This window comes from Dermacentor variabilis, chromosome 3 (assembly GCF_050947875.1).
Source record: "Dermacentor variabilis isolate Ectoservices chromosome 3, ASM5094787v1, whole genome shotgun sequence".
NCBI lineage: Eukaryota > Metazoa > Arthropoda > Arachnida > Ixodida > Ixodidae > Dermacentor > Dermacentor variabilis.
Window position 1 is genome coordinate 76,347,916 of NC_134570.1, and position 19,758 is coordinate 76,367,673.

Consider the following 19,758-nt stretch of genomic DNA (forward strand, 5'->3'; position numbering starts at 1 on the left):
CTCGAATTTCACCCGACGATTATTGGATTGTGGGCTTCCTCTCCGAAAACGCAAGAGACTGGGCTAAAGGGCCGAGTGTATTATGATTAAAATATTTAATAAATATTTCCAAGATTGGTACATTATTTTACTAAGTTATTTGACTCTAGCTACCTGTCTGACTCTGGACTCGGCTCATAATTTAAGGGGGCAAAGGATTACTTTGTCAAACAACTACTACAGGAGCAAAACACCACTTCAGTGCGATATGAAAGCCTGCAGCAGTGAAGTTTTCACGCGGACCGGTACGTTTATATTGACTTCCGCAGGTCAGGGCGACTGTGTGTTTGTATGCAGCCAGTATATCCATTCAAATAACCATACTTTCACTTACGCGCAACATCAGCAGTCTGGATGTTATACTATGCACATTTACATACCAATGACCAAGTATCTTGCTTATTCTTTATGGCATTCTTGACTGGCGGCAGAATGGCATTTGCTTCTTTCACGATGGTCGGTGTTTCCTTTCAACACTTTCCGCTCAACAACGTTGTTTGTTGTCATTTTGCCTGGATTTCACCAAAATCCCGCATTTCTTTTTTTTTTCCTTTCTAGAAGTGAAAACCAAGAGCTAAAGAGTTTCGATCGCTCGAAAGCTCGCTAACGTTAGCTCTGTATGACCAGCTGAAAAGCGAGAGAGAGAGAGAGAGGGAAGCTCTTACACACTCGTCGCTACATAACTTCGCTATTTACACACGTGAAAAGGAATCCTCGCTTTAATGACTGACGAAATCTCGCATTCCACAGCCTCCGAAAGTCGCGTTGTGCCTTATTGTGCGCGAAATGCCTAAAATCACTCGCGGGACCGGCGCGTTGTTTGAGTGCTGCGGGCAGCTCTGCCGAGAGTAACAAGTGTTCTCGGTGTCTGGAACGCCGCGCCGCTCCCCACGGCAACGTACTCAGGCACGCGTGCACGGTTGGCATTCTTTTGCTGTCTCGCCCATCCTTTATTACTTTGTTCTTGTTATAGTCATTACCTTCTTGTTTCGTTTCTGCTCTACGGTAGCTCCTTTCCAACGGGCTCCTCGCGTTTCGTAATTTTTTTTTTAGCAGTTTGACACACAGAGAGAAAAAGCAGGGTTGATAGACGCAGAGGTCAGCAGTCGCCGCGGTCTCGCGATATTTACGCGTGAATAAACTCGGCCCTGGTGAGAAACGCGTGTGCACACCACAGGGCTTCGGAGTTATTTTGCACAGGTGGCAAGAATTGACCTTACGAATTAACGCTGCTAAAAAGTGACGTCGGGTGTTAGTAAGGTCTGTGCTTTGCCGGCTGTCTCCTTTTTTTTCCAAATTTTTCTTTGCAACTTTTTAACATTTTGAGAGAGAAACATTCAGCGTGCGCTGCTGTTTGGGGATCGATAAGACATGTTATAGCACTAGAAATCACCGCATGGAGGGGAGATCAAACGTGACAAATTTATGATCCCACATCTGGATAGATGAGATAAGGTGTCTAGCACCAGCGTTATGTACTCGCCTACTTTTAAAGAATAAATTTAATAATAATAATATTTGGGGTTTTACGTGCCAAAAGCACTTTCTGATTATGAGGCACGCCGTAGTGGAGGACTCCGGAAATTTTGACCACCTGGGGTTCTTTAACGTGCACCTAAATCTAAGCACACGGGTGTTTTCGCATTTCGCCCCCATCGAAATGCGGCCGCAGTGGCCGGGATTCGATCTCGCGACCTCGTGCTCAGCAGCCCAACACCATAGCCACTGAGCAACCACGGCGGGTCAAGAATAAATTTGATAATCATATAGTTAATATGCTAGTTACCAATGGCCATATATAGATATTATTTCCATGCTGAACTTACTTCTGCATCAACATTTACTTCTAATAAGTGGTGTGTGGACGTTGAGTTTGAAAGGAGGAGGAGGAAAAGGAAGGAAGGAAAGGAAGGAAGGTGTACCGGACACACGTACGGTTTGCTACCCTACACAGGGAAAGGGGTTTAAGGGAAAGTTGGAGCATCTAAGCGAGCTAGTGGGCGTAAGATATTTGCGCCTCTGTATTATGATTTGCCCGCGCCAAAATTGCAGTGATGAGTTGTGTGAAAGAAACAGGTTACCGCCAACGGGGTACGGTGGATGGCCTCATCCAAATTATTTACGCATAAAACAGTTATTGCAGAGCGCACGTAAAGCTTTGCGAAGCGTGCATTATCCCAAGTCAAGGTTGAGGTGAGGGTTGAGGCCACATTCCAAAATATAAAATGAAATTGCGCTCTTGTACAAAGAAATAATTAAACCCAACTGAAGACATTCTTGTTGCCTTTCCTTTGTCACAGTGCAGATGAATGAAGAGATACGAGATATGATTCCCGCTTTCGCGCGGAACAAGTCAGATTTTGAGCAATAAAATCAATGCACGCGAGAAGACGCACAAAACCGCAAGGAAAGCAGGAATGTGAGCCCTACACATAAGCTCCTTTTCCTTCGCAAGTTGATAATAGTAAAATTAACCATCAAGATAAGACGATACACGTGCTACCATCGCACGCTGTCGCCGATCAAACATTCAACCGTTCGTGGAGAAACAATCACAGCAAACAATACTTGCGAGGAGGGAGAAGAAAACGGTGCAACCACTTTCTATCCCAGTCCGCCTTTGGCGAAACAGGCCGCCACAATGTAAGCTCACGGGAGGCGCGTAATAGCGGCGTCGCCATTAAATTTTTACTCCGCCAAATATTTCCACTCATCGCTTTCTTTTTCTTTTTCTGAACCCTACCCGCAACACTCGACGAAGAACTTTGCGCGCACTATTGAAGAAAGCGAGAGCACTCACCCCGGAGAAAGCCACTTTTTCCTACTCCACTACACCGCGGAGGACCCTGCAAAGGCAGTCGCTTTGCATATAGCGCAGTTTTATTCCTCTCATGGGTTGGATTTCTTCATTCACTCCTCTGAGGAGTGTTCCACACTTCCAGACAGGATTCTCGGGGAGAACAACAACGCGAGCAAGAAGTGGATGAGAAAGCAGGCGAATAGGAAAGGGAACGGAAAAGAAAAGCTCTGGGTGAGGGGGCGGGACACCGTCCATGTTTAATGCATCGCCGTGACTCCTGTGGGGCGGCCACAGGCAACCGTGGATGCCATCGATCGCCTCAGTTCTAGTCGACACGATGAACTGCAGCAGCGGACAAGGGACATGACGACGTTGACGAAGAAGACGACCAAGCAGCGAAATCGGCGTGATGTGAGCACTGGGAGTCTGTACGATGCCTCTGGTTTCCAAGGGTAGGTACATCTGGTTCTTCCGTCTTCTGAGAGACATCTCCGAGACATCGCTTCAGCAGTCAATGCAAAGTTGGGGGGAACTTTTCATTCGAGAAACTCCGATTTAACTGTCCTTATTACATTTACTAACTTCGTGAAAGCTACGGCCTATAGCCCTACATTCGTTACACAGCCGTATAATGTCGTGATTCACCCTGAGTCAGCCAGGTTGTCGGAGGTCTTTATACCAATGAACAGATTGGAGCTTACAAATATATTCCTTAGTTCATTGCAAATTTCGGTTTGACCACGTCCGTTCGACAACAATATAAATATAGTTAACCAAATCGCATCTGTCATGGAATGCTTTCAAACTTAGGGACAAGCCATTTTGGGACTCACTTCCCTACGCTGCAACTGGAGTGTCACCAGCCATAGCAGCTTTTTCTCACGCGTGCTGTATTTCACTGCTGTAATCCCTCTAGATGTCACATGACCTACACTGCTACGACGCTGTGGTAGACTAGTTCTCCTTAAGTTCAGGCTACCACAAGCCGAACTATGACGTATGTACTTTCTTGGGCTGGCTTCTACACACAAGCTCTCTTATTGCGGAGAAGCCAGCCCTAACGAACGCCAGCGAATTCGTATAGTCTTCCTGCGAGGTCTAGGGAGACAGAGCGGTTTGTAGTGGGGGAAAACCTGAAAGGTCGACGTGAATCACAACTTTCTGGTCGGCTACCCAGGTCTGTGAAAAGGACAGGTGAGAAAGACAAGGACAAGGGTTGGAGATGACGACGGAAACGATGGTTGCTGCGGCCCTGACGCGAACACGTACGTGCGGCGTTCGGCGTGCGCCACAAGTGATGATTATATAATTGTGTGAGTATTTGCAACGCTGCATTCCTGACTGCGAGGCTGTACTTCACCTGGGTTTGATTTCTTTTTTTTTCTGTTGTCCTTCACACTCCTTAAGTAACTGCGTCTCTCTGTGCACCACTCGCTAGAAAGTGAACCAGTGTTTGCGGCTGTACGTTTTTTCTGCTACTCGTGGGTCAGTGAAACGCTGCCGCGCTTGTCTAGATTGACCTTTTCAAGTGGCCTAGAAATACAGTGCATAATTTCCTCACTGCACGTCTGCGCGGTGCCTTGTGCTCGTGCAGGGTCATCAGTAGCGCTGGCGCCGCACCAAGGCGCTAGAATCTCTTATATAACATTTATTTACTTAAACACAAGGGCCTCCGCGTGACATAGACAGATATTTTTTAATGACGCCAACACCAAAAACTCTGTGTCACCTTGTTAAAGCGTTGACTGTGTGGCGCTGTTACTTTCCACCTCGCGTAACGTTTGCCATGTCGTGCAGGCATGTGCAATTTATTCGCAGTAAATGTCGCAGGTGACTCTACAGTATCATGCGCTGCTACCGCAGCACGTTCTATAGGAACATACCAACAGATCTGGAACGCAACAGTCTCTCTCTCTCTCTCACACACACACACGCACGCACACACACACACACACACACACACACACACACACACACACACACACACACACACACACACACACACACACACACACACACACACACACACACACACACACACACACACACACACGCACGCACGCACGCACACCTGCGTGAAAAAGGGTACGATAAGCCGCTCGCTATACGCAGGGGAAGGGGCTATATATTCCGATTGCGATCGGCGCTCTGGGAACGACTATTCCTGGAAGACGCGTTTTTTTTTTCTCTTTCTTTAGAACCAATCAATCATGCGGCGAGCGCTCTGAAATGAGGCAGAGAACTTGGAGCACCGGTGGCGGATTTAGCTTCCGTTCTATGGAGCGGCAATGCGTGCACCTCCGGCAAAGAGCGCGATTACACACGTCGTCATGTCTGGGCGCATGCGTTACCTAGGCGCGCGTACATTCCAGCCTACGAGATATTTTTTTTCCTTCCTTTCACCGTCACTTGATGGCGGAGATCCGTGGCAGGGGCTCGGTGAGTTGCTGCGAAGGGCCGAAATGAAAATCAGGCTCCTCCTCGGCAACATGATCCGGCGCCACGAAGGACCTGGGCGTGCAACTGTCTGCTGCTAGTTAATTATTAACCGCTCAGGAACGGGAAGTTTAACTGTCTCTTGGGAAACCGGTTACAACAAGACACAGTTAGTAAAGGGAAGATATATACCTATTTCCCCATGGAACGCTCACATATCTTCCGCAGACACAGAAGCATACCAACTTCCCATTGAAATAACAAGAATAACGAGAAGCGGGCCGTAAGATGCGCGGTAATTGGTCCGCATTTCCGACACATTGCAGCCGTAAACGTATTTACGGCACTTTCAAACAAAAATAATTAGCAAGATGTTTATAACATTTGTTCTTCCTATTCAAATGCAAACGATGCCAGTGGCCTTTAATGCGTGGCACCACTTGCGGGTAATTGCAGGTTACGAATCAATGGATATGCAGAAAATAGCTATAAATTTCCTCACGGTGAGCGCTTGCTAAAGAGCGGTTTAGATATGCCGGGTGTTTCAGTGAGAAATTTTTCGACTACGTCGATAGATCGCGGCGCACTGGGGCCACCATTGAAAAGCATTGAAAAAAAAAACGCATTTCTTATGAAGTTAGCGTTTTTGGAATTCTGTGCAGTATAGGCATTTTCTTTGCAAAAACATAGCGCGTAAAATCTATCTTTCACTGCGTGTACCGAAATATTTTCATGCTTGAAACACTTCAATGCCCATCCAAGTTTACATCCTGAATTCCTGCTTCAAGTCGGAAGGTGTGCTGCGCTCTTACGCAAGCTTTAGCACATTCTCGGAGCATCAAGTTGACTGTTCAAAATAAACGCATTCGTGGAAATCTTTCCAGATACGTCACGACGTAACACAATCTAGTAAAAGGAGAACGCACTTAAGGAAATGTGATATCGACTATACACCGGGGTCGATCTGTTTCAGGACGATTGTAGCCAACTTTAGCACCTTACGCGTCGCACTGAAGAGCGAAAAAATTATTTAAAAGAAGAACACCCAGACTAGCATCAGAGAAGCCTTTAACGTTGATCGCTCATGTGGACCGATAGCGGGGGGGGGGGGGGGGGGGGGGTGAGCCGGGGTGTTGCTTGCTGCAGGCTAGCCTAGCCTTCCAAAAGTTGCCGGCAATTTCTAATGTCTACAATGCTTACATAGCATAGCTGTAACTATCGTTATGCTATGGGAAAGATTGGACACCTTCGACATTATGAATTAGATACTGCATTATGCAGATAAGCGCGCTAATTACTGATTTGCTCTTTACGGTTATGTATTAAAATTTACGATGAACATATACCAACCTCTTCAATGCGACTACGTTGCCCCCTCCAAGTCTTTGAACTAACTACACTATCGTGCAAAATCATCTCGTAAACTCGCCGTTCGGCTTACAATAGAAACAAAAGACCGCCAACATTTTCACGGAGTTAACGGAAACTCTACAGCAGAACCATATGCTCGTTTTATACTTTTTCTTTTCGCGGTATTAACTTGCCACAAGTTTTGCAATGCATCTCAAAGATTAATTAATTAATATTTGGGGTTTTACGTGCCAAAACCACTTTCTGATTATGAGGCACGCCGTAGTGGAGGACTCCGGAAATTTTGACCACCTGGGGTTCTTTAACGTGCACCTAAATCTAAGCACACGGGTGTTTTCGCATTTCACCCCCATCGAAATGCGGCCGCCGTGGCCGGGATTCGATCCCGCGACCTCGTGCTCAGCAGCCCAACACCATAGCCACTGAGCAACCACGGCGGGTAACATCTCAAAGAGCCTCTCTAAAACATAGACCGTTCGCAAGGTCACAAAATACGTACGTGGCGCTCCCCTAATTTGTTGCTGCTCTTATGCGGACTAATCTTGCTTCGGTACATTGTACCTGTATAACTGGCTGCCCGCAATAGAACAAGATGTTTGTGAGTAAACACCACGTTTGTGGACGCCCCTTTATTCAATCATGACCCTTGTTCTGTACGGCTCAATTGCTTTCTACCGCAAGGACGCGGTTATGCATTTCTTATCTCAAGCACTTATGCGCCAAGAGAGAAAGGTGATAAGGGTATAGGATGTGTCAGCAGCGTTTGTTCACATGGGAGCCTATTAAAAACTGATACCAATACCAAGACAAAACTGAACAAGAGACTAGACCGCGGCACCTACATTTAACCGGCACTCACGAGTAGATGACACACCCAACAGTTTCAGATGTCCCTCAGTCTTTTGTACAGCCCCGGTTTTGCCAACCAAATCCTTGACCTCCACAACGCGGTCTTACCTTGGTTTTCTGGCCAGGGGCAAGCGACGTGTGTAATGGCCGTCCAATATACTAGCCCTGCAAAAGTAAATGTGAGTATAGCATATTTAGACTTTATAATACTGTGAGAAATATAGTCGGTTTGTAAGTATACTGAATGTTGAACGTCAGGAGGCCCTGAATAAAAAAAATTTTGACAGTGAAAACTTAACTGTTTTCTCGTGTGAAGAGCTTTTCATTTCCTTTAACGGTTAACTGAAAAAGAAGGTTAAGATGTGCACTCTATTCATATTTTGTCTTTGAATTGACTGGGTTGTTCGTGTGCACCACTGGTGCATGTTTCTTTATCCATTCGAGACGCTCACTATTTCTGGCGCTCGAACCTTCGTTAAAGATGGCTTTTTATTCTCGCTTTTTTGCACCATGAATTCCATACTTTTGTTTTCAGAGTACTACTCCCCTTTTTTATCTAGGTGCGAGTTTAATATTGATGATGCTGGCACAGCCAGCTTTTTCGTATCCGATTTTCCCAGGCCTTCATCCCTTAATAAACGACACAACACCCCGAAAACAGAAAAAAAAAGGAAATTACCTTCCTAATTTTTCCGCCGAATCAATAATCAATATTATGGATGCCGTTCACGAGATGCGAGAGGGATAATTATGGGGCGCTGCTTTTCATTTCCGAGCAGACTTAAATAAATGAGGTTGCGGGCAACCATTCTACAGTATCGCGAGACATCGGGAGAAGAAGAAGAAGCTGACGATTAACTTAGAAAAAAAAAACCCCTCGGAGAAGTCTAACAGCACACTACCAGCAACATGCACACGAAGGCCCACTCCGCTCAAGTAGAGCTGATTGCAACATCGGTTCATTCCAAACTGACGCGGCTGCTGGCGCCGGCGAAGCACCAAAAGTCGCCCTAGCGGAAACTTTACGGCGCGCCTTTTACACAATCGATAGAAAAAGCCGTACGTCTCGGCGTAGGAATGCGAAAGCATCGAAGATCGCTGGCGCCCCGCGTACAAAAGGACGAGTGCGGTGTCTGAGACGCGTGGAATCGGCGAGCCGGAGAAGCGAATCGCCGGGGGCGTTCTGAATCGCTGGCTGTGCTATTCTTTCTCCCTCGTCGCGAGGAGGAGGAGAAGGGATGGACGCGACGGCGAACGTGTGCGCCTAGCGTTTCTTTACCAGCGGCTTATAAAGAGCAATTCGTTAATTCGGGATTACAGCACCGCTCGCGGTAAAGCAAAATCTGCCGTATGACGTGTGCGGAGCGCCGTGAATAGCGGTGGATATGCACACTGATCAGTCAACATCTTTGAATGACGTGGAGAGCTTCGCGAAAGCGCCGAGTTCGCGGAAAAGTTGCACCTCTTATTATATCTAAGCGCAAAATTTTGCGATGCGTCTTTTCAGCTTTTTAATTGTGCAACGCAATATATTCAGGACGTGAAGGTTTATCAACTGTTCGAAGGAATCATTTGATCAAGCGATTTATATATATATATATGTATATATATATATATATATATAGACCGCGTCAGCGCGAGAAAAAATTGTTGAATGCTTCAACGTGCCACGGCCAACGAATATGTTTGCGAGGATGTCGCTGCACACCTTCAAGAAAACTGTGACGCGACCGTCAAAGAGCGGGTAAACGATAAACAGAGAGATTAATGCTGCCATACGCCCTTCGCCCAGTGTCTCGCTTTCGTCATTCAGTTTGGTAAAACCTTTCCATGGTCACGAAATCAGTTCGCCTCGTTTCTGTAATTTATGCATTTGGACGCCGCGTAACTGGAGGCTCGAGAAGGAGGGTTCGCTTGAACTTCGGGATTTATTTTATTACTGACCGGGAAAGCTGCTGCGAGAACAATACGCGAAGCACGTCGCTATAACCTTGGTCGAAGACAGGCTAACTTCTTAACTTAGTTCCAACATCCGGGATGCTGAATCGCCGTGGTGAAAAAGCCACCACACGGGATTGACTACGAACGCGACCCAGTACAAGTTTACAATAGATTACGGGAGGAAAAAAAAATGCGTGGATTGCCGACTGATTTTGCTCACATTCAACGAAGACGATCGAGAAAGCACCACACCTCGGCCGAAGTGAAGAGGAGAGGACACTCGCACTCACACACAATGTCACTCGTATCGCAATTATGAACTGAAAACGAAGCCTACGTGCAGTGCCGATATGTCATACTTTTCGCAGCATCTGCAGGTGTTGCCAGCTAATTGAGTGAACCGCGAAGAGGATTCATTCAGGGGGCACACAGCCTACCTACCTGAAAAGCATTGCCCGTTGCGAGTCGCGCCTGGTGGGACGCAGTCGGCACGATGCTACAGACTGGCTGCTGCAACCCCCGTCGGTCGCAACAGACACAGGCGTACTCACGCCTGCCTGTTTCTGTCAGAGCATTTAACACTCAGCGCGTTGTTTGTCAATGCCCCCCCCCCCCCCCCCCCGAGAGGAAAGAAGAATGGGCATTCAGAGCGTGCCGCTTGCCTACGTGTAACTTCCCGTTTGCAGGCGCGCTCGTTGGTTTCAATGTAGAGTCAGCGACACTGCGGCCGCGTTGGGCCCTGGCGCATAATGGCAACACTGATTCAGGGAATCACAAATGGTTAATAGCGCTTTAGTGAGGAAGAAAAAAAGAGCGCGAGCTCAATATTTAGACTGGTCGGATAAGGTAGTCTTCCATGTAACTTCCCGAGACAAAAGAAAATAAATAAAAAAAAGCATCACTGCGTGGGACAATGACGCCCCAAATCTTTGAATAGCTTTCTTCGTTTGTGTTCAGCACCGTACTACCACTCTTGGTTGCAAAACGCGTCAGCGCGTGCAGTTGTATACCCATGCGGCTTTCAAGCAATGCTGGAAGTAATTGGCACGTGAGCGCTGACGAAACTGCGACACCAGGCTACCTTGGCGCAGCTCTGTATAACAGCGCACTTTGTGCGCGAATGAGATGAGAAAGTTACAGCCCGTTAAGCCAAAGGGTAGATTTGAAGGTTGAAGACATGCGTCAAAGGAATTGCGAGACCCTCGAATAAAGTAAGAAACTTTGTATGCAGGGAAGCAAAAAGGGGAACGATGCGAGAGGGGGGAGGGCAGAAAGGGAGAATCTTCAGTAGTCTTCACTGAGAAAAATTGGTGCTCCTGACTTCTTTACGTTCCAATCTGTGCTCTACTTCCTTTAATACAACCTTCTAAGCGCTATATACACAGCGTAACGATGTCACAGCATAGATGTATTAATGTCTGCGAAATCCTTATAGTGTTGAAAAGTGGACTTTGCAAAACTCTGAAGTGACGCTCCGACTCATTGTTTTTTTGTGCGGGACATAATGGAAGTGAAGACGGCATCATATAACGAATCGCCAACCACTTCAGACCACTGCGCCGATCATTGAAATGTGGAGCTGTGTGACCTTTTTTTTTTTCATGAGAGGTAATAAAAGAACAAGTAGGAAACGTCTGAGATGGCATAACGAAGACGACGTTGGTGATGCAACCCTGGCGTTGATACATTTTCAGAGACTTACTGGGAATAGCACTCATTTGTGTAACGCCCGTTTTCTGAACCCCGAGTTTCTACAGGGGAGGTATTCTGTAAGAGTCCATCTAGTAGACTGTTCATTACGGCCGTTCCTGATTGGCTGGGGCCGCTCGTATACTCCTCGTTCGTACAGCTGCATCCAATCAGCAGCGGCCGAAATGGACAGTCCACTAGGTGAACTATTACAGAATACCCCCCCCCCCCCCCCCCGAACTCCGAGGTTCGGAGTGGCCGGGTACGTCGTCTCAGTGTTGGATCGATGGCTCCTTTGCTACAGTTACAAGGATTCGTCTGGCCGTGCGTGGGCCTCACAACCAAAACTCATTTGCTGTTTTTCGCTCATCAACGAGTGATAACGACGATGCGCAGCTGCTCTTGTCTCATAAAATCGCTACCGTGTTGGGGTGCCAAAACGAATCATTTGGAAGTTGCTAGACAAGCCAGGCAACCAAGCGAGCGTGCATCTTCATAGCGTGTCCCATAGCGTCCGCGACGCGACTCTTGGCGGTGCAACATGTTCTTGACAGTGAAACGTTGTAACATCGCATCGGGAATCAGAGCGCCTGTTGTCGATATTCGCGCAGAGGTGGGCGAGCATCAATCAATCAATCAATCAATCAATCAATCAATCAATCAATCAATCAATCAATCAATCAATCAATCAATCAATCAATCAATCAATCAATAAATCAATCAATCAATCAATTTTATTGCTTCCCGGATTTTTAGAATACGAATCTAACACAAATAAGAGAAGGTATCGAATATCGAATTGAATATCGAATCGAATATCAAACAGTCAAACGCAGTCGGATATTTTACCTGTAGGGATATTTATTTCGGCATAATTAGATGCCACACCTGTACTGATAAGCACGAAAAAGACAAATCACTATCAGAATTAAAGGATCAATTTTAGACACAAGATCACTGATCGTGATCAAAAGATCACACGAATAGCCTCTCAATATCTTTAGACATTAGTTGCATAGAATCTTTCCAATAATAAATGGCTGCTGTATGACTAGCCTTATACAAAATACTAAATAAATTGATGCCTAACAGAACCATAAATTCGATGAAAACAAAAAGCTGCTAAAAGACTTCTGTGCCGTATACACACACGTAAAAGGGCCCGTTGCAAGAAAAACACCCCTGGTTGCCGCTTAAAAGAGAAGACGGACTCGTGAGTACAGACTGCGAAAAACTCTAAGTGACAGGCTAGAAGCAAAAACCACACGTTGTCACGTAGGCTTCCACCGCGAGACAGAAGAACAAAACTTGCAATACTTGTTTTGTTGCCGCATTGCTTGGAAAACTTCCGTCTTTGTTTCACTTCTATTAATTTGAGATACTTTTGTCTGAGATACTTTTGAGATACAGTAACCAGATTTTAAGAGTTGGCTGTTGCGAAATATTTTGTTAGTTTCAATTATTCCAAAGTATCAAATAGTTTCTTTTCGAATAAGAATACGAACATTTAGTGCACAATATTCGATTTGTATACGAAATTTTGAATATTCGTCCAGCCCTCTACATGTGATCGCTCCTCAGCACCAACTGTACATCGCGGTACAGATGGTAACAAACATCAACCGTCAGCAGCGCGAAGACGCAGTTCTGTCAGTGCTCCTGTGGTGACCGGACTTTTTCTCCTGTAGATAGACTGACGAAACAATCTAAGCCATCTCCTCTACGTCTATGAGGACCGAGCAGAGACTGGCTCATCAACGCTACGCAATATAACATCTCGTGTTCTGAATAGTGGTCGGAAGAGAGGAGTGCGATTAAGGTAAAGTGAGAAATAAAAACACAGCAGACACTCGCCGTTTAGCCATGGACTTGTCCAGAATTGCAGTCGGGAGGCTCCTATTTTTCTTTCTCCGCTAACCGACCTTCACTATATAGCGACAGAAGTGGCAGTGATCGCAGAGTGGCGCTATAACAAACACCACATAATACTCCTACAGGTGACGCACAACGCAGGCCTTATACAAGACATATAAATCATTGCGTCGTATAGTAAGCTTTCTTCGTGATAGAAAAAATAACCGAGCACTATATAAATAGCAAAAACGGAAGCGGAACTGTAAATTTGTAACGGCTGTCAGTCAGAGATGAAATTTACGCCGTTACATATCTAGACAGGCAGCCACGCGGAATCGACGCAATTATAACGGCAGCAAGGAAACTACCACAACTCGTGTATCTCGGTCAGGTAGTCCAGATCTTCGACTCACTAATTTACGTCGAGTGACGCAACGTTTTTCTCATACCCTTTTCGGTTCGAATCAGTGACGTACAATTTTCTCTCGGCCACGAACGCACGCAGTATTAGCGGCGCATGCGCTCAAGCACTGCGCTCATGTAGGAGGAGGAAAAGGAGGAAGGAAAGGTAGAGAGATCAAACAGAGGTACGTCCAGTTTGCTACCCTACATGGGGGAAGGGGTTTAAGGGGTCTTTTGACTGCGCTCGTGCGAAATGTATCAGTCTCCATGCTTTGTTGCAAAGTGGTCTGCGTCTACGTCATCCTCTGCTTAATGACATTTTAATATTCGCGCTTCCAGCATAAATATTGCGCAAAATTATTATTATTTTTTTTTCTTGCACTGCGAACGCAGGTGGCGCGAGACATTACGCCGTCGTGCGAAACGTTTAACGCCATAAAATATGAAACGTTATCTTGTGACCGGAACATGCAGGACTGACACGTCTCCGTCATTTCAACACTGACTTCTCTGTGAAAGGAAGTTAGATAAGAAAACAGAGTACTATACGTTAAAACAAAATTTAGAAACGAAGCCTCGGGGGAAGAAAAATAAGTACAAATAACACGGAATACGTTCGCTTCGTAACGCAGGCGCTGAAACTCGCTTCCCGCTATTGCCTGGTCAGGACACGTTCGGACGTGTAGTTAAAAAAACAAAAACAAAGTGCGCGAGTTAAGCCAGTACTGAGAAACTCGAAGCACGTCGCGAGCGCTTTAAATCTGCCACCGGCATTCCCCTCTACGATCAACACAAGAATTGCCGCAGAAGGCGGTGCATTCAGCGCATGAATGAACGCGTTTGTCTTTTTACTCACAACATCCAGGATACAAAATTTACAATATAATACAACACAAATATACGAAATACAAATGTAGTCGTGCCACCGCCTTTAATTTTTTTTTCCTCCGTCATAATTCGCATAGAGATAGTGTAAATTTGCATAATGTCATTTTGCACATGCATATAGTTTGGAAATGAAAAAAAAAAATCTGATCAAATTACTCGTTCCAAGCAAATTCTATGATACTCCTACGGGCTTTCATATTCTCAGTCTAGAGGATATTTATGCTCATCCAGTTAGAAATATTAGATTGGAGTTTCCTTCTTTTTTTTTTTTTGCACTCCAACTTAAGCAATTTGAATGGCCGCATGGATCTCGGCTCGAGTCAGAATTAACGCTAACAACGCCGCATTGTTCGCCGAGATTCAGCTCTAAAAGAAACAAGCTTGGATTTCTTTCTCCTTTGTTTTTGTTCTTCTAGCTGCACTTACAACAACCTCCAGGTTCAAAAAATAACCTCTCTTCGTCCGTGACTTTCTGTTTTAGGCGCCAGAAACTTACTAATTTCAATATAGAGAGGAGATACCCCCCTTTTACATTCAACACTTTTGCGCTCCGGAAACAAAGTAATAAAAACCGTATCTACTCACGTGGGCAAATACGTATACGAATCAAGGACACCGCGATGGATGGATGGATGGATGAATGAGGTCCGCCGGTGCGCGCGATTAGTGCGGAATGGGCCGCGCCCACGTCGGGACAGAGAGGCCATGCCCCTCCTCCGCGTTCCGATGCATAGTCTATTTTCTTCTCCGCCTACGACTTGAAATTGAGGGCTGCCATCCAAGGGGAGTACGGTAGTGCGATGAAAAGACGGGACAAAAGAAGACACATAGGGACAAACACAGCGCTGTGTGTGTCCCTATGTGTCTTCTTTTGTCCCATCTTTTCATCGCGCTACCGTACTCCCCTTGAAGATGCATTACCAACAAGCCCACATTGCAACCCTCGTGCCATCCAAACTTCGCTTTGTGAGCTTTCGAGCGCGCTCGACTTGGCGAGCCTGGTGGCCCCTATACTGTCGCTCACAGTGCGTACATATACGTATACAACCAATGCGTATAACACGAATCGCGTTCCGAAGCTCCTTCGCGCTGGACCTTGCGGCGTTTCCGTGGTGAAGACACACTTCAGCTTAAAGCCTCCGTTTAGATGTATACATCCATCTAGATGCTGTCGCATCGTCGCTTTCGAAACCACCTCGGCATCTGACTAGCGAAAGTTACCGCGTTCTATTGAGGAACGCAGATAAGAAGCAATGCCGCAAGTCATCGCCAATCTCTGCTTGTTCATCCGTCATCGGCTCGACGCGCGGACAGCAGCAGCTAACGCTTCGTGCGCTTGCTTATCGCGCTCTTTTGTTGCCTGCCTCTGACACGTCATTGTACAGTTGCTACACAAGAGGAAAAAGAGGGAGGGGGGAGAGGACGCAGGCGAGACTCTGGGGAGCTCATGTTGCGCGGAGCAGCCATACACGATGTCCAGAGCTCTGCAGCGGACGACAGGATGAGCTTGCGAGCCCTCTTGCGATGTACTGTCTCTATGAAGGGTAGAGAATTGTGCACGCCAGAAATTCATGCCTACTGTCTCACCTTTACAGGTTATCGTGGCTGCTAAGAACGCGTGGAAAAGGCAGAAGCCTGTGGAGCCTTTCAAAGCACTGCCGAGGAAATGCACGAAAGTCGGAAGTGTAATTCAGCAGCGTAGTTTTTTTTGGGCTTGTTGGTCCATGATTTGAATAGCAATGAATAGCGCGCAGAGGAAGAGACAGCAAAATTGAGACGCATAACAACAGTACGAGCGCTAACAGTAGCGCTCGTACTGCTTGTGTGTGTCTGTATTTTAATGTCTCGTCCTGTGTGCGCTATTCATTGCTATTCAAAAGTCGGAAGCCCACTGTTTGGGTTCTTTAAGTTGTTGCTTCTCGTGAATGTGTTAGTTATCGCACAGAGAAAAATTGCTGCGTCCGTGTTATCCTCACTGCGGCCGAATGGACAGGAACAGAAAAGCGCGTTGTGAACTTCCTCTGCCGCATACAAAAATAAGGTCGTTCATTAGGCAATAAAAAAAAACTATCAATGGCGCCGCGAAGAATAAGGTCGCATTAAAATTGACAACATTGTTTGTGTTCTCACATTTATCGTGCGCAGCAGCACCGATAATAAAAGCAAGAAAATGGCTGCATTAATAGACGCTGATTTCTTTGGCTCGCTCATCTCAATAAACACGAAGATAAATTTTCTACTCATAAAGGAAGAACTGACAGGCAACCGCTGACATGAGGATCGTCAATTGACATGGCCAGCTTCCCAGCATTCGCATTGATCGAATGAGTGAGGCACCAACCCGAGGGAAAACAAAATGTCACTCGAGTAGCACAAGAAAATGGTCTTCAGCAACCTGGCGACTGCACACGCTCGTTAAAAGGAAGTTGTCTTCCTTTCATGGAAGGCACCAGTGACAAGAATGCCAGTGGCGGCTTGGTTTGTAGCTGGATAAACTGAAGGTATTCAGGAAATCTGCAACGGAAGCCTGGGGTGGTATAATGTAGCGATTCTTTCCGTTCGATTCTATGCCCTTCTTATCATCCACCATACACGACCGGCTGATATCGGTGATAACGCAGGTGCAGCGCAGCTCTGCCCAATGACAAAGCGCAACAAGGAACCACATCGGAATAGAATCGTTACAATTATCCCGGCCCTGAACGAGACCGCTACATTCTTTTTTTTCAAACCTCGCGTTATTGGAGCTCATCGCAGCGACAGCGCCGGTGCCCACTCACCCGGGAAGAGCGAAGGCCGACCCGAACGCGTCCCCGTTGCAGGCCAGCTCGAGCGTCACCGGCGCGTCGTCGGGCACCTGTCCGAGCAGGCAGTTGGCGTGCTCGAAGCCCGTCAGGCACGTTCCGTTCACGCGCAGCACCACGTCACCGGGCCGGATGAGGCCCGTGCGGTCGGCTTCGCCGCCGGGCACGACGGCGTGCACCACGGCGCGCACACCGGCCGCTTCACCCATCGCTCCGGCGCCGCACGTGGTGGTGGCTTGCAGGGAACCGCGGCGGGCCCTGGCCGGCGAGTTCATGGGGCTGCACCGGGGGCTGCCCGCCACGACGCTGGCGTTGGTCGAAGGCGGCGGTCCGAGCACGAGACCGAGGCCGCCCTGGCGCCGCTTCACCAGGGACACCGGACGGGACGACATTGCCTGACAGCCGCGCGGAGAGAGCCGTGCGTCTCCGCGCGCAAAACTTCGGCGCGCCGCTTTTGCGCGGCTTTTCCCCGCGCCGCCCGCCCCGCAGCGGACGGTGAAAGAGAGGAGGGCCGGGGGAGGCTCGGGAGGCGTCCGAGGCGCGAGAAAGAGAGAGAGAGGGAGAATGAGGGGAGGCGAGGGATGGGAGAGAAGGATGATGCTATGTCGCGTGCTATTGAACGTGTGTGCGTGTGTCTCTTTCTCTCTCCCTCAATCCTCCTCTCCTGCCCCTCGTTTCTCCCAGTCAGCTGTTCTTCGCTGTTTGCGGGACGCGGGGAAGAGTCGAGTGAAAGAGAGGGAGGCGGAAAATTGAGAAGGCGCCAATCTGAGAGACGCCTTCCCCAGACCTAGGGAATTTCTAGGGATCGCGTGCGGAGCGCATCCCCGAGTCGGGACCCGCGGTCTCATGGGGGTCTTGTTTATTCTACAAATATTCACTTCAAGTCTGTCATTCACGGCATATGCTTAATTCAATCTTATTGTCTTTCATATTCTTTGTAGTCATTTGTAATTTTACGTTATTGTTATGGCTATGATCGCGGATCAAATTTGATGCGACGGCAAGTACAATAAGCAATAAACGGAATATCAAATAAAGCTAATTAACTTTGTTAGTCTAAGTAGGGGTCTGCATATTACACATTTTACTGAGTTTTATATCTGAAAAGCTCTCGAAATAACATTTTAGTGGCGGCTAGTGGTCTCGTTTGAATTGAGATGCGTGCTAGAAAGTTTTGGCACTTATTACCTACCGGGTGTTTCAATGGCTTAAATGTAATCTTAAACACAGGGTTGCTGAGAGATGACAGAGTGTTTCTTTTTTTCAGCAACACAATATTCGCTCAGGTGGACGTCAGAGATTGTACGATGACACCTTACCACATTTACTAAAATTTACTAAATAGAGTGTATTTAATATTTGTGATGAGTGTTCCAGCTACAAAGTGCAAGGCACTAAAAGCTGCAACTATGTCCGCTTGGTACGCTCTACGAGTCCGAGTAGCCTCCACAAATTTGTGGCCTAATGCATTTGCGTAAAACTTATTATAGTCACAGACACCGTTATCAATACTGAATAAATTGATGCGAAAGATAGCGGCATATCTGGGGCAATAATTCGTACTATTTAGCGCTAAAATTGATGCCTGCTCAGCCACTAAAGCGACAGGGCTCCGCGGAAAGCGCGACCTTTCGAGAGCAGGAGGTGTGGTGGGTCTTCGAACGTTTAGGACGCAACGCAGAAACTCAATGAAAAACGTATAGGGACGAAAGCGCGGAGGCGTCCGACAACAGAATAAAGGTTTAGTTAGGCTCTGTAGAGATAAAGTGATAACGTAACGACTCCATTCTGATTCTATTTCTTTTCGCGCTTCGTCAGTGGTCCACTGACGACCATCAGTGACAATCACCACGGGCCAACACTGACCCCTTACCAGCAGGATCGAACTGTTCGTGAATGGTGGACGATAGAAAAAAAAATAGAATGAGCGAGAAAAAAAAACTTACATTGTACTGGCCCTAACGCTATGCTACGAAGAGTGTGTCCGCGCGGCCTAAGTAAGCGAGTGCAGCTTCCCCAGTACACACGCATTTTACATATCGGTGCAGCGCATCGTGTTGCTCTTCGGATATCAGAGCAGAGAAGACGAGACAAGACCAGGTCTGTCTCAGACAGACAGACAGAGACAGACCAATGCCTCCTTTACTAGATGCCTGCCGCGTTGTCCGGTAGCTCGGTTCCGGGCCATCTCCCTTTTCTCTCCTCCGTGAAAAGGCAACGAGCGCCTCTCATGGCGAACGCCTGCAACTTGCAATCACGTGCTGAGGCCTCTGAGATTAACATGGCATCTGTCACCGTCTCGGAGGCCCGCGATAACGCTCGCTAACAGACGCTCGCGCATATAACGCGCCGGCGGATACATTCAGCCGCCGCTGCCACATCCGCCGGATGTGGCAGCGGATGTTGAAAAGGCAACGAGCGCCGCCTCATGGAATTTATGCTGAACTAACTTCAATTAAGGGAAACGCCGCTACAATGGGAAAGCGAGCAACGCGGCGGGCATCTAGTAAAGGAGGCATCGAACAGACAGACAGACAGACAGACAGACAGACAGACAGACAGACAGACAGACAGACAGACAGACAGACAGACAGACAGACAGACAGACAGACAGACAGACAGACAGACAGACAGACTGGCTGGCTGGCTGGCTGGCTGGCTGGCTGTACTAAGACTTTACTAAGA

At 47.3% G+C, this 19,758-nt stretch overlaps 1 protein-coding gene across 2 annotated transcripts in view; it reads right to left on the reverse strand.

The window, feature by feature from the left end:
• Positions 1-17,415, reverse strand: part of Nos (Nitric oxide synthase) — a 444,263-nt gene extending 426,848 nt beyond the window's left edge. Inside the window, exons 1-2 of one of the 2 annotated variants that reach the window (XM_075685666.1) lie at positions 9,878-9,967; positions 7,604-7,660 (exon numbers count right to left, since the gene is read on the reverse strand). In XM_075685666.1, coding sequence (XP_075541781.1) covers positions 7,604-7,660; positions 9,878-9,888 — 68 coding nt within the window. In that variant the 5' untranslated portion in view covers positions 9,889-9,967. Of the gene's footprint in view, positions 1-7,603; positions 7,661-9,877; positions 9,968-17,049 lie in introns of those variants that run through there. The other variant, XM_075685663.1, reaches the window with a different exon arrangement.
• Positions 17,416-19,758: the final 2,343 nt, after the last annotated feature.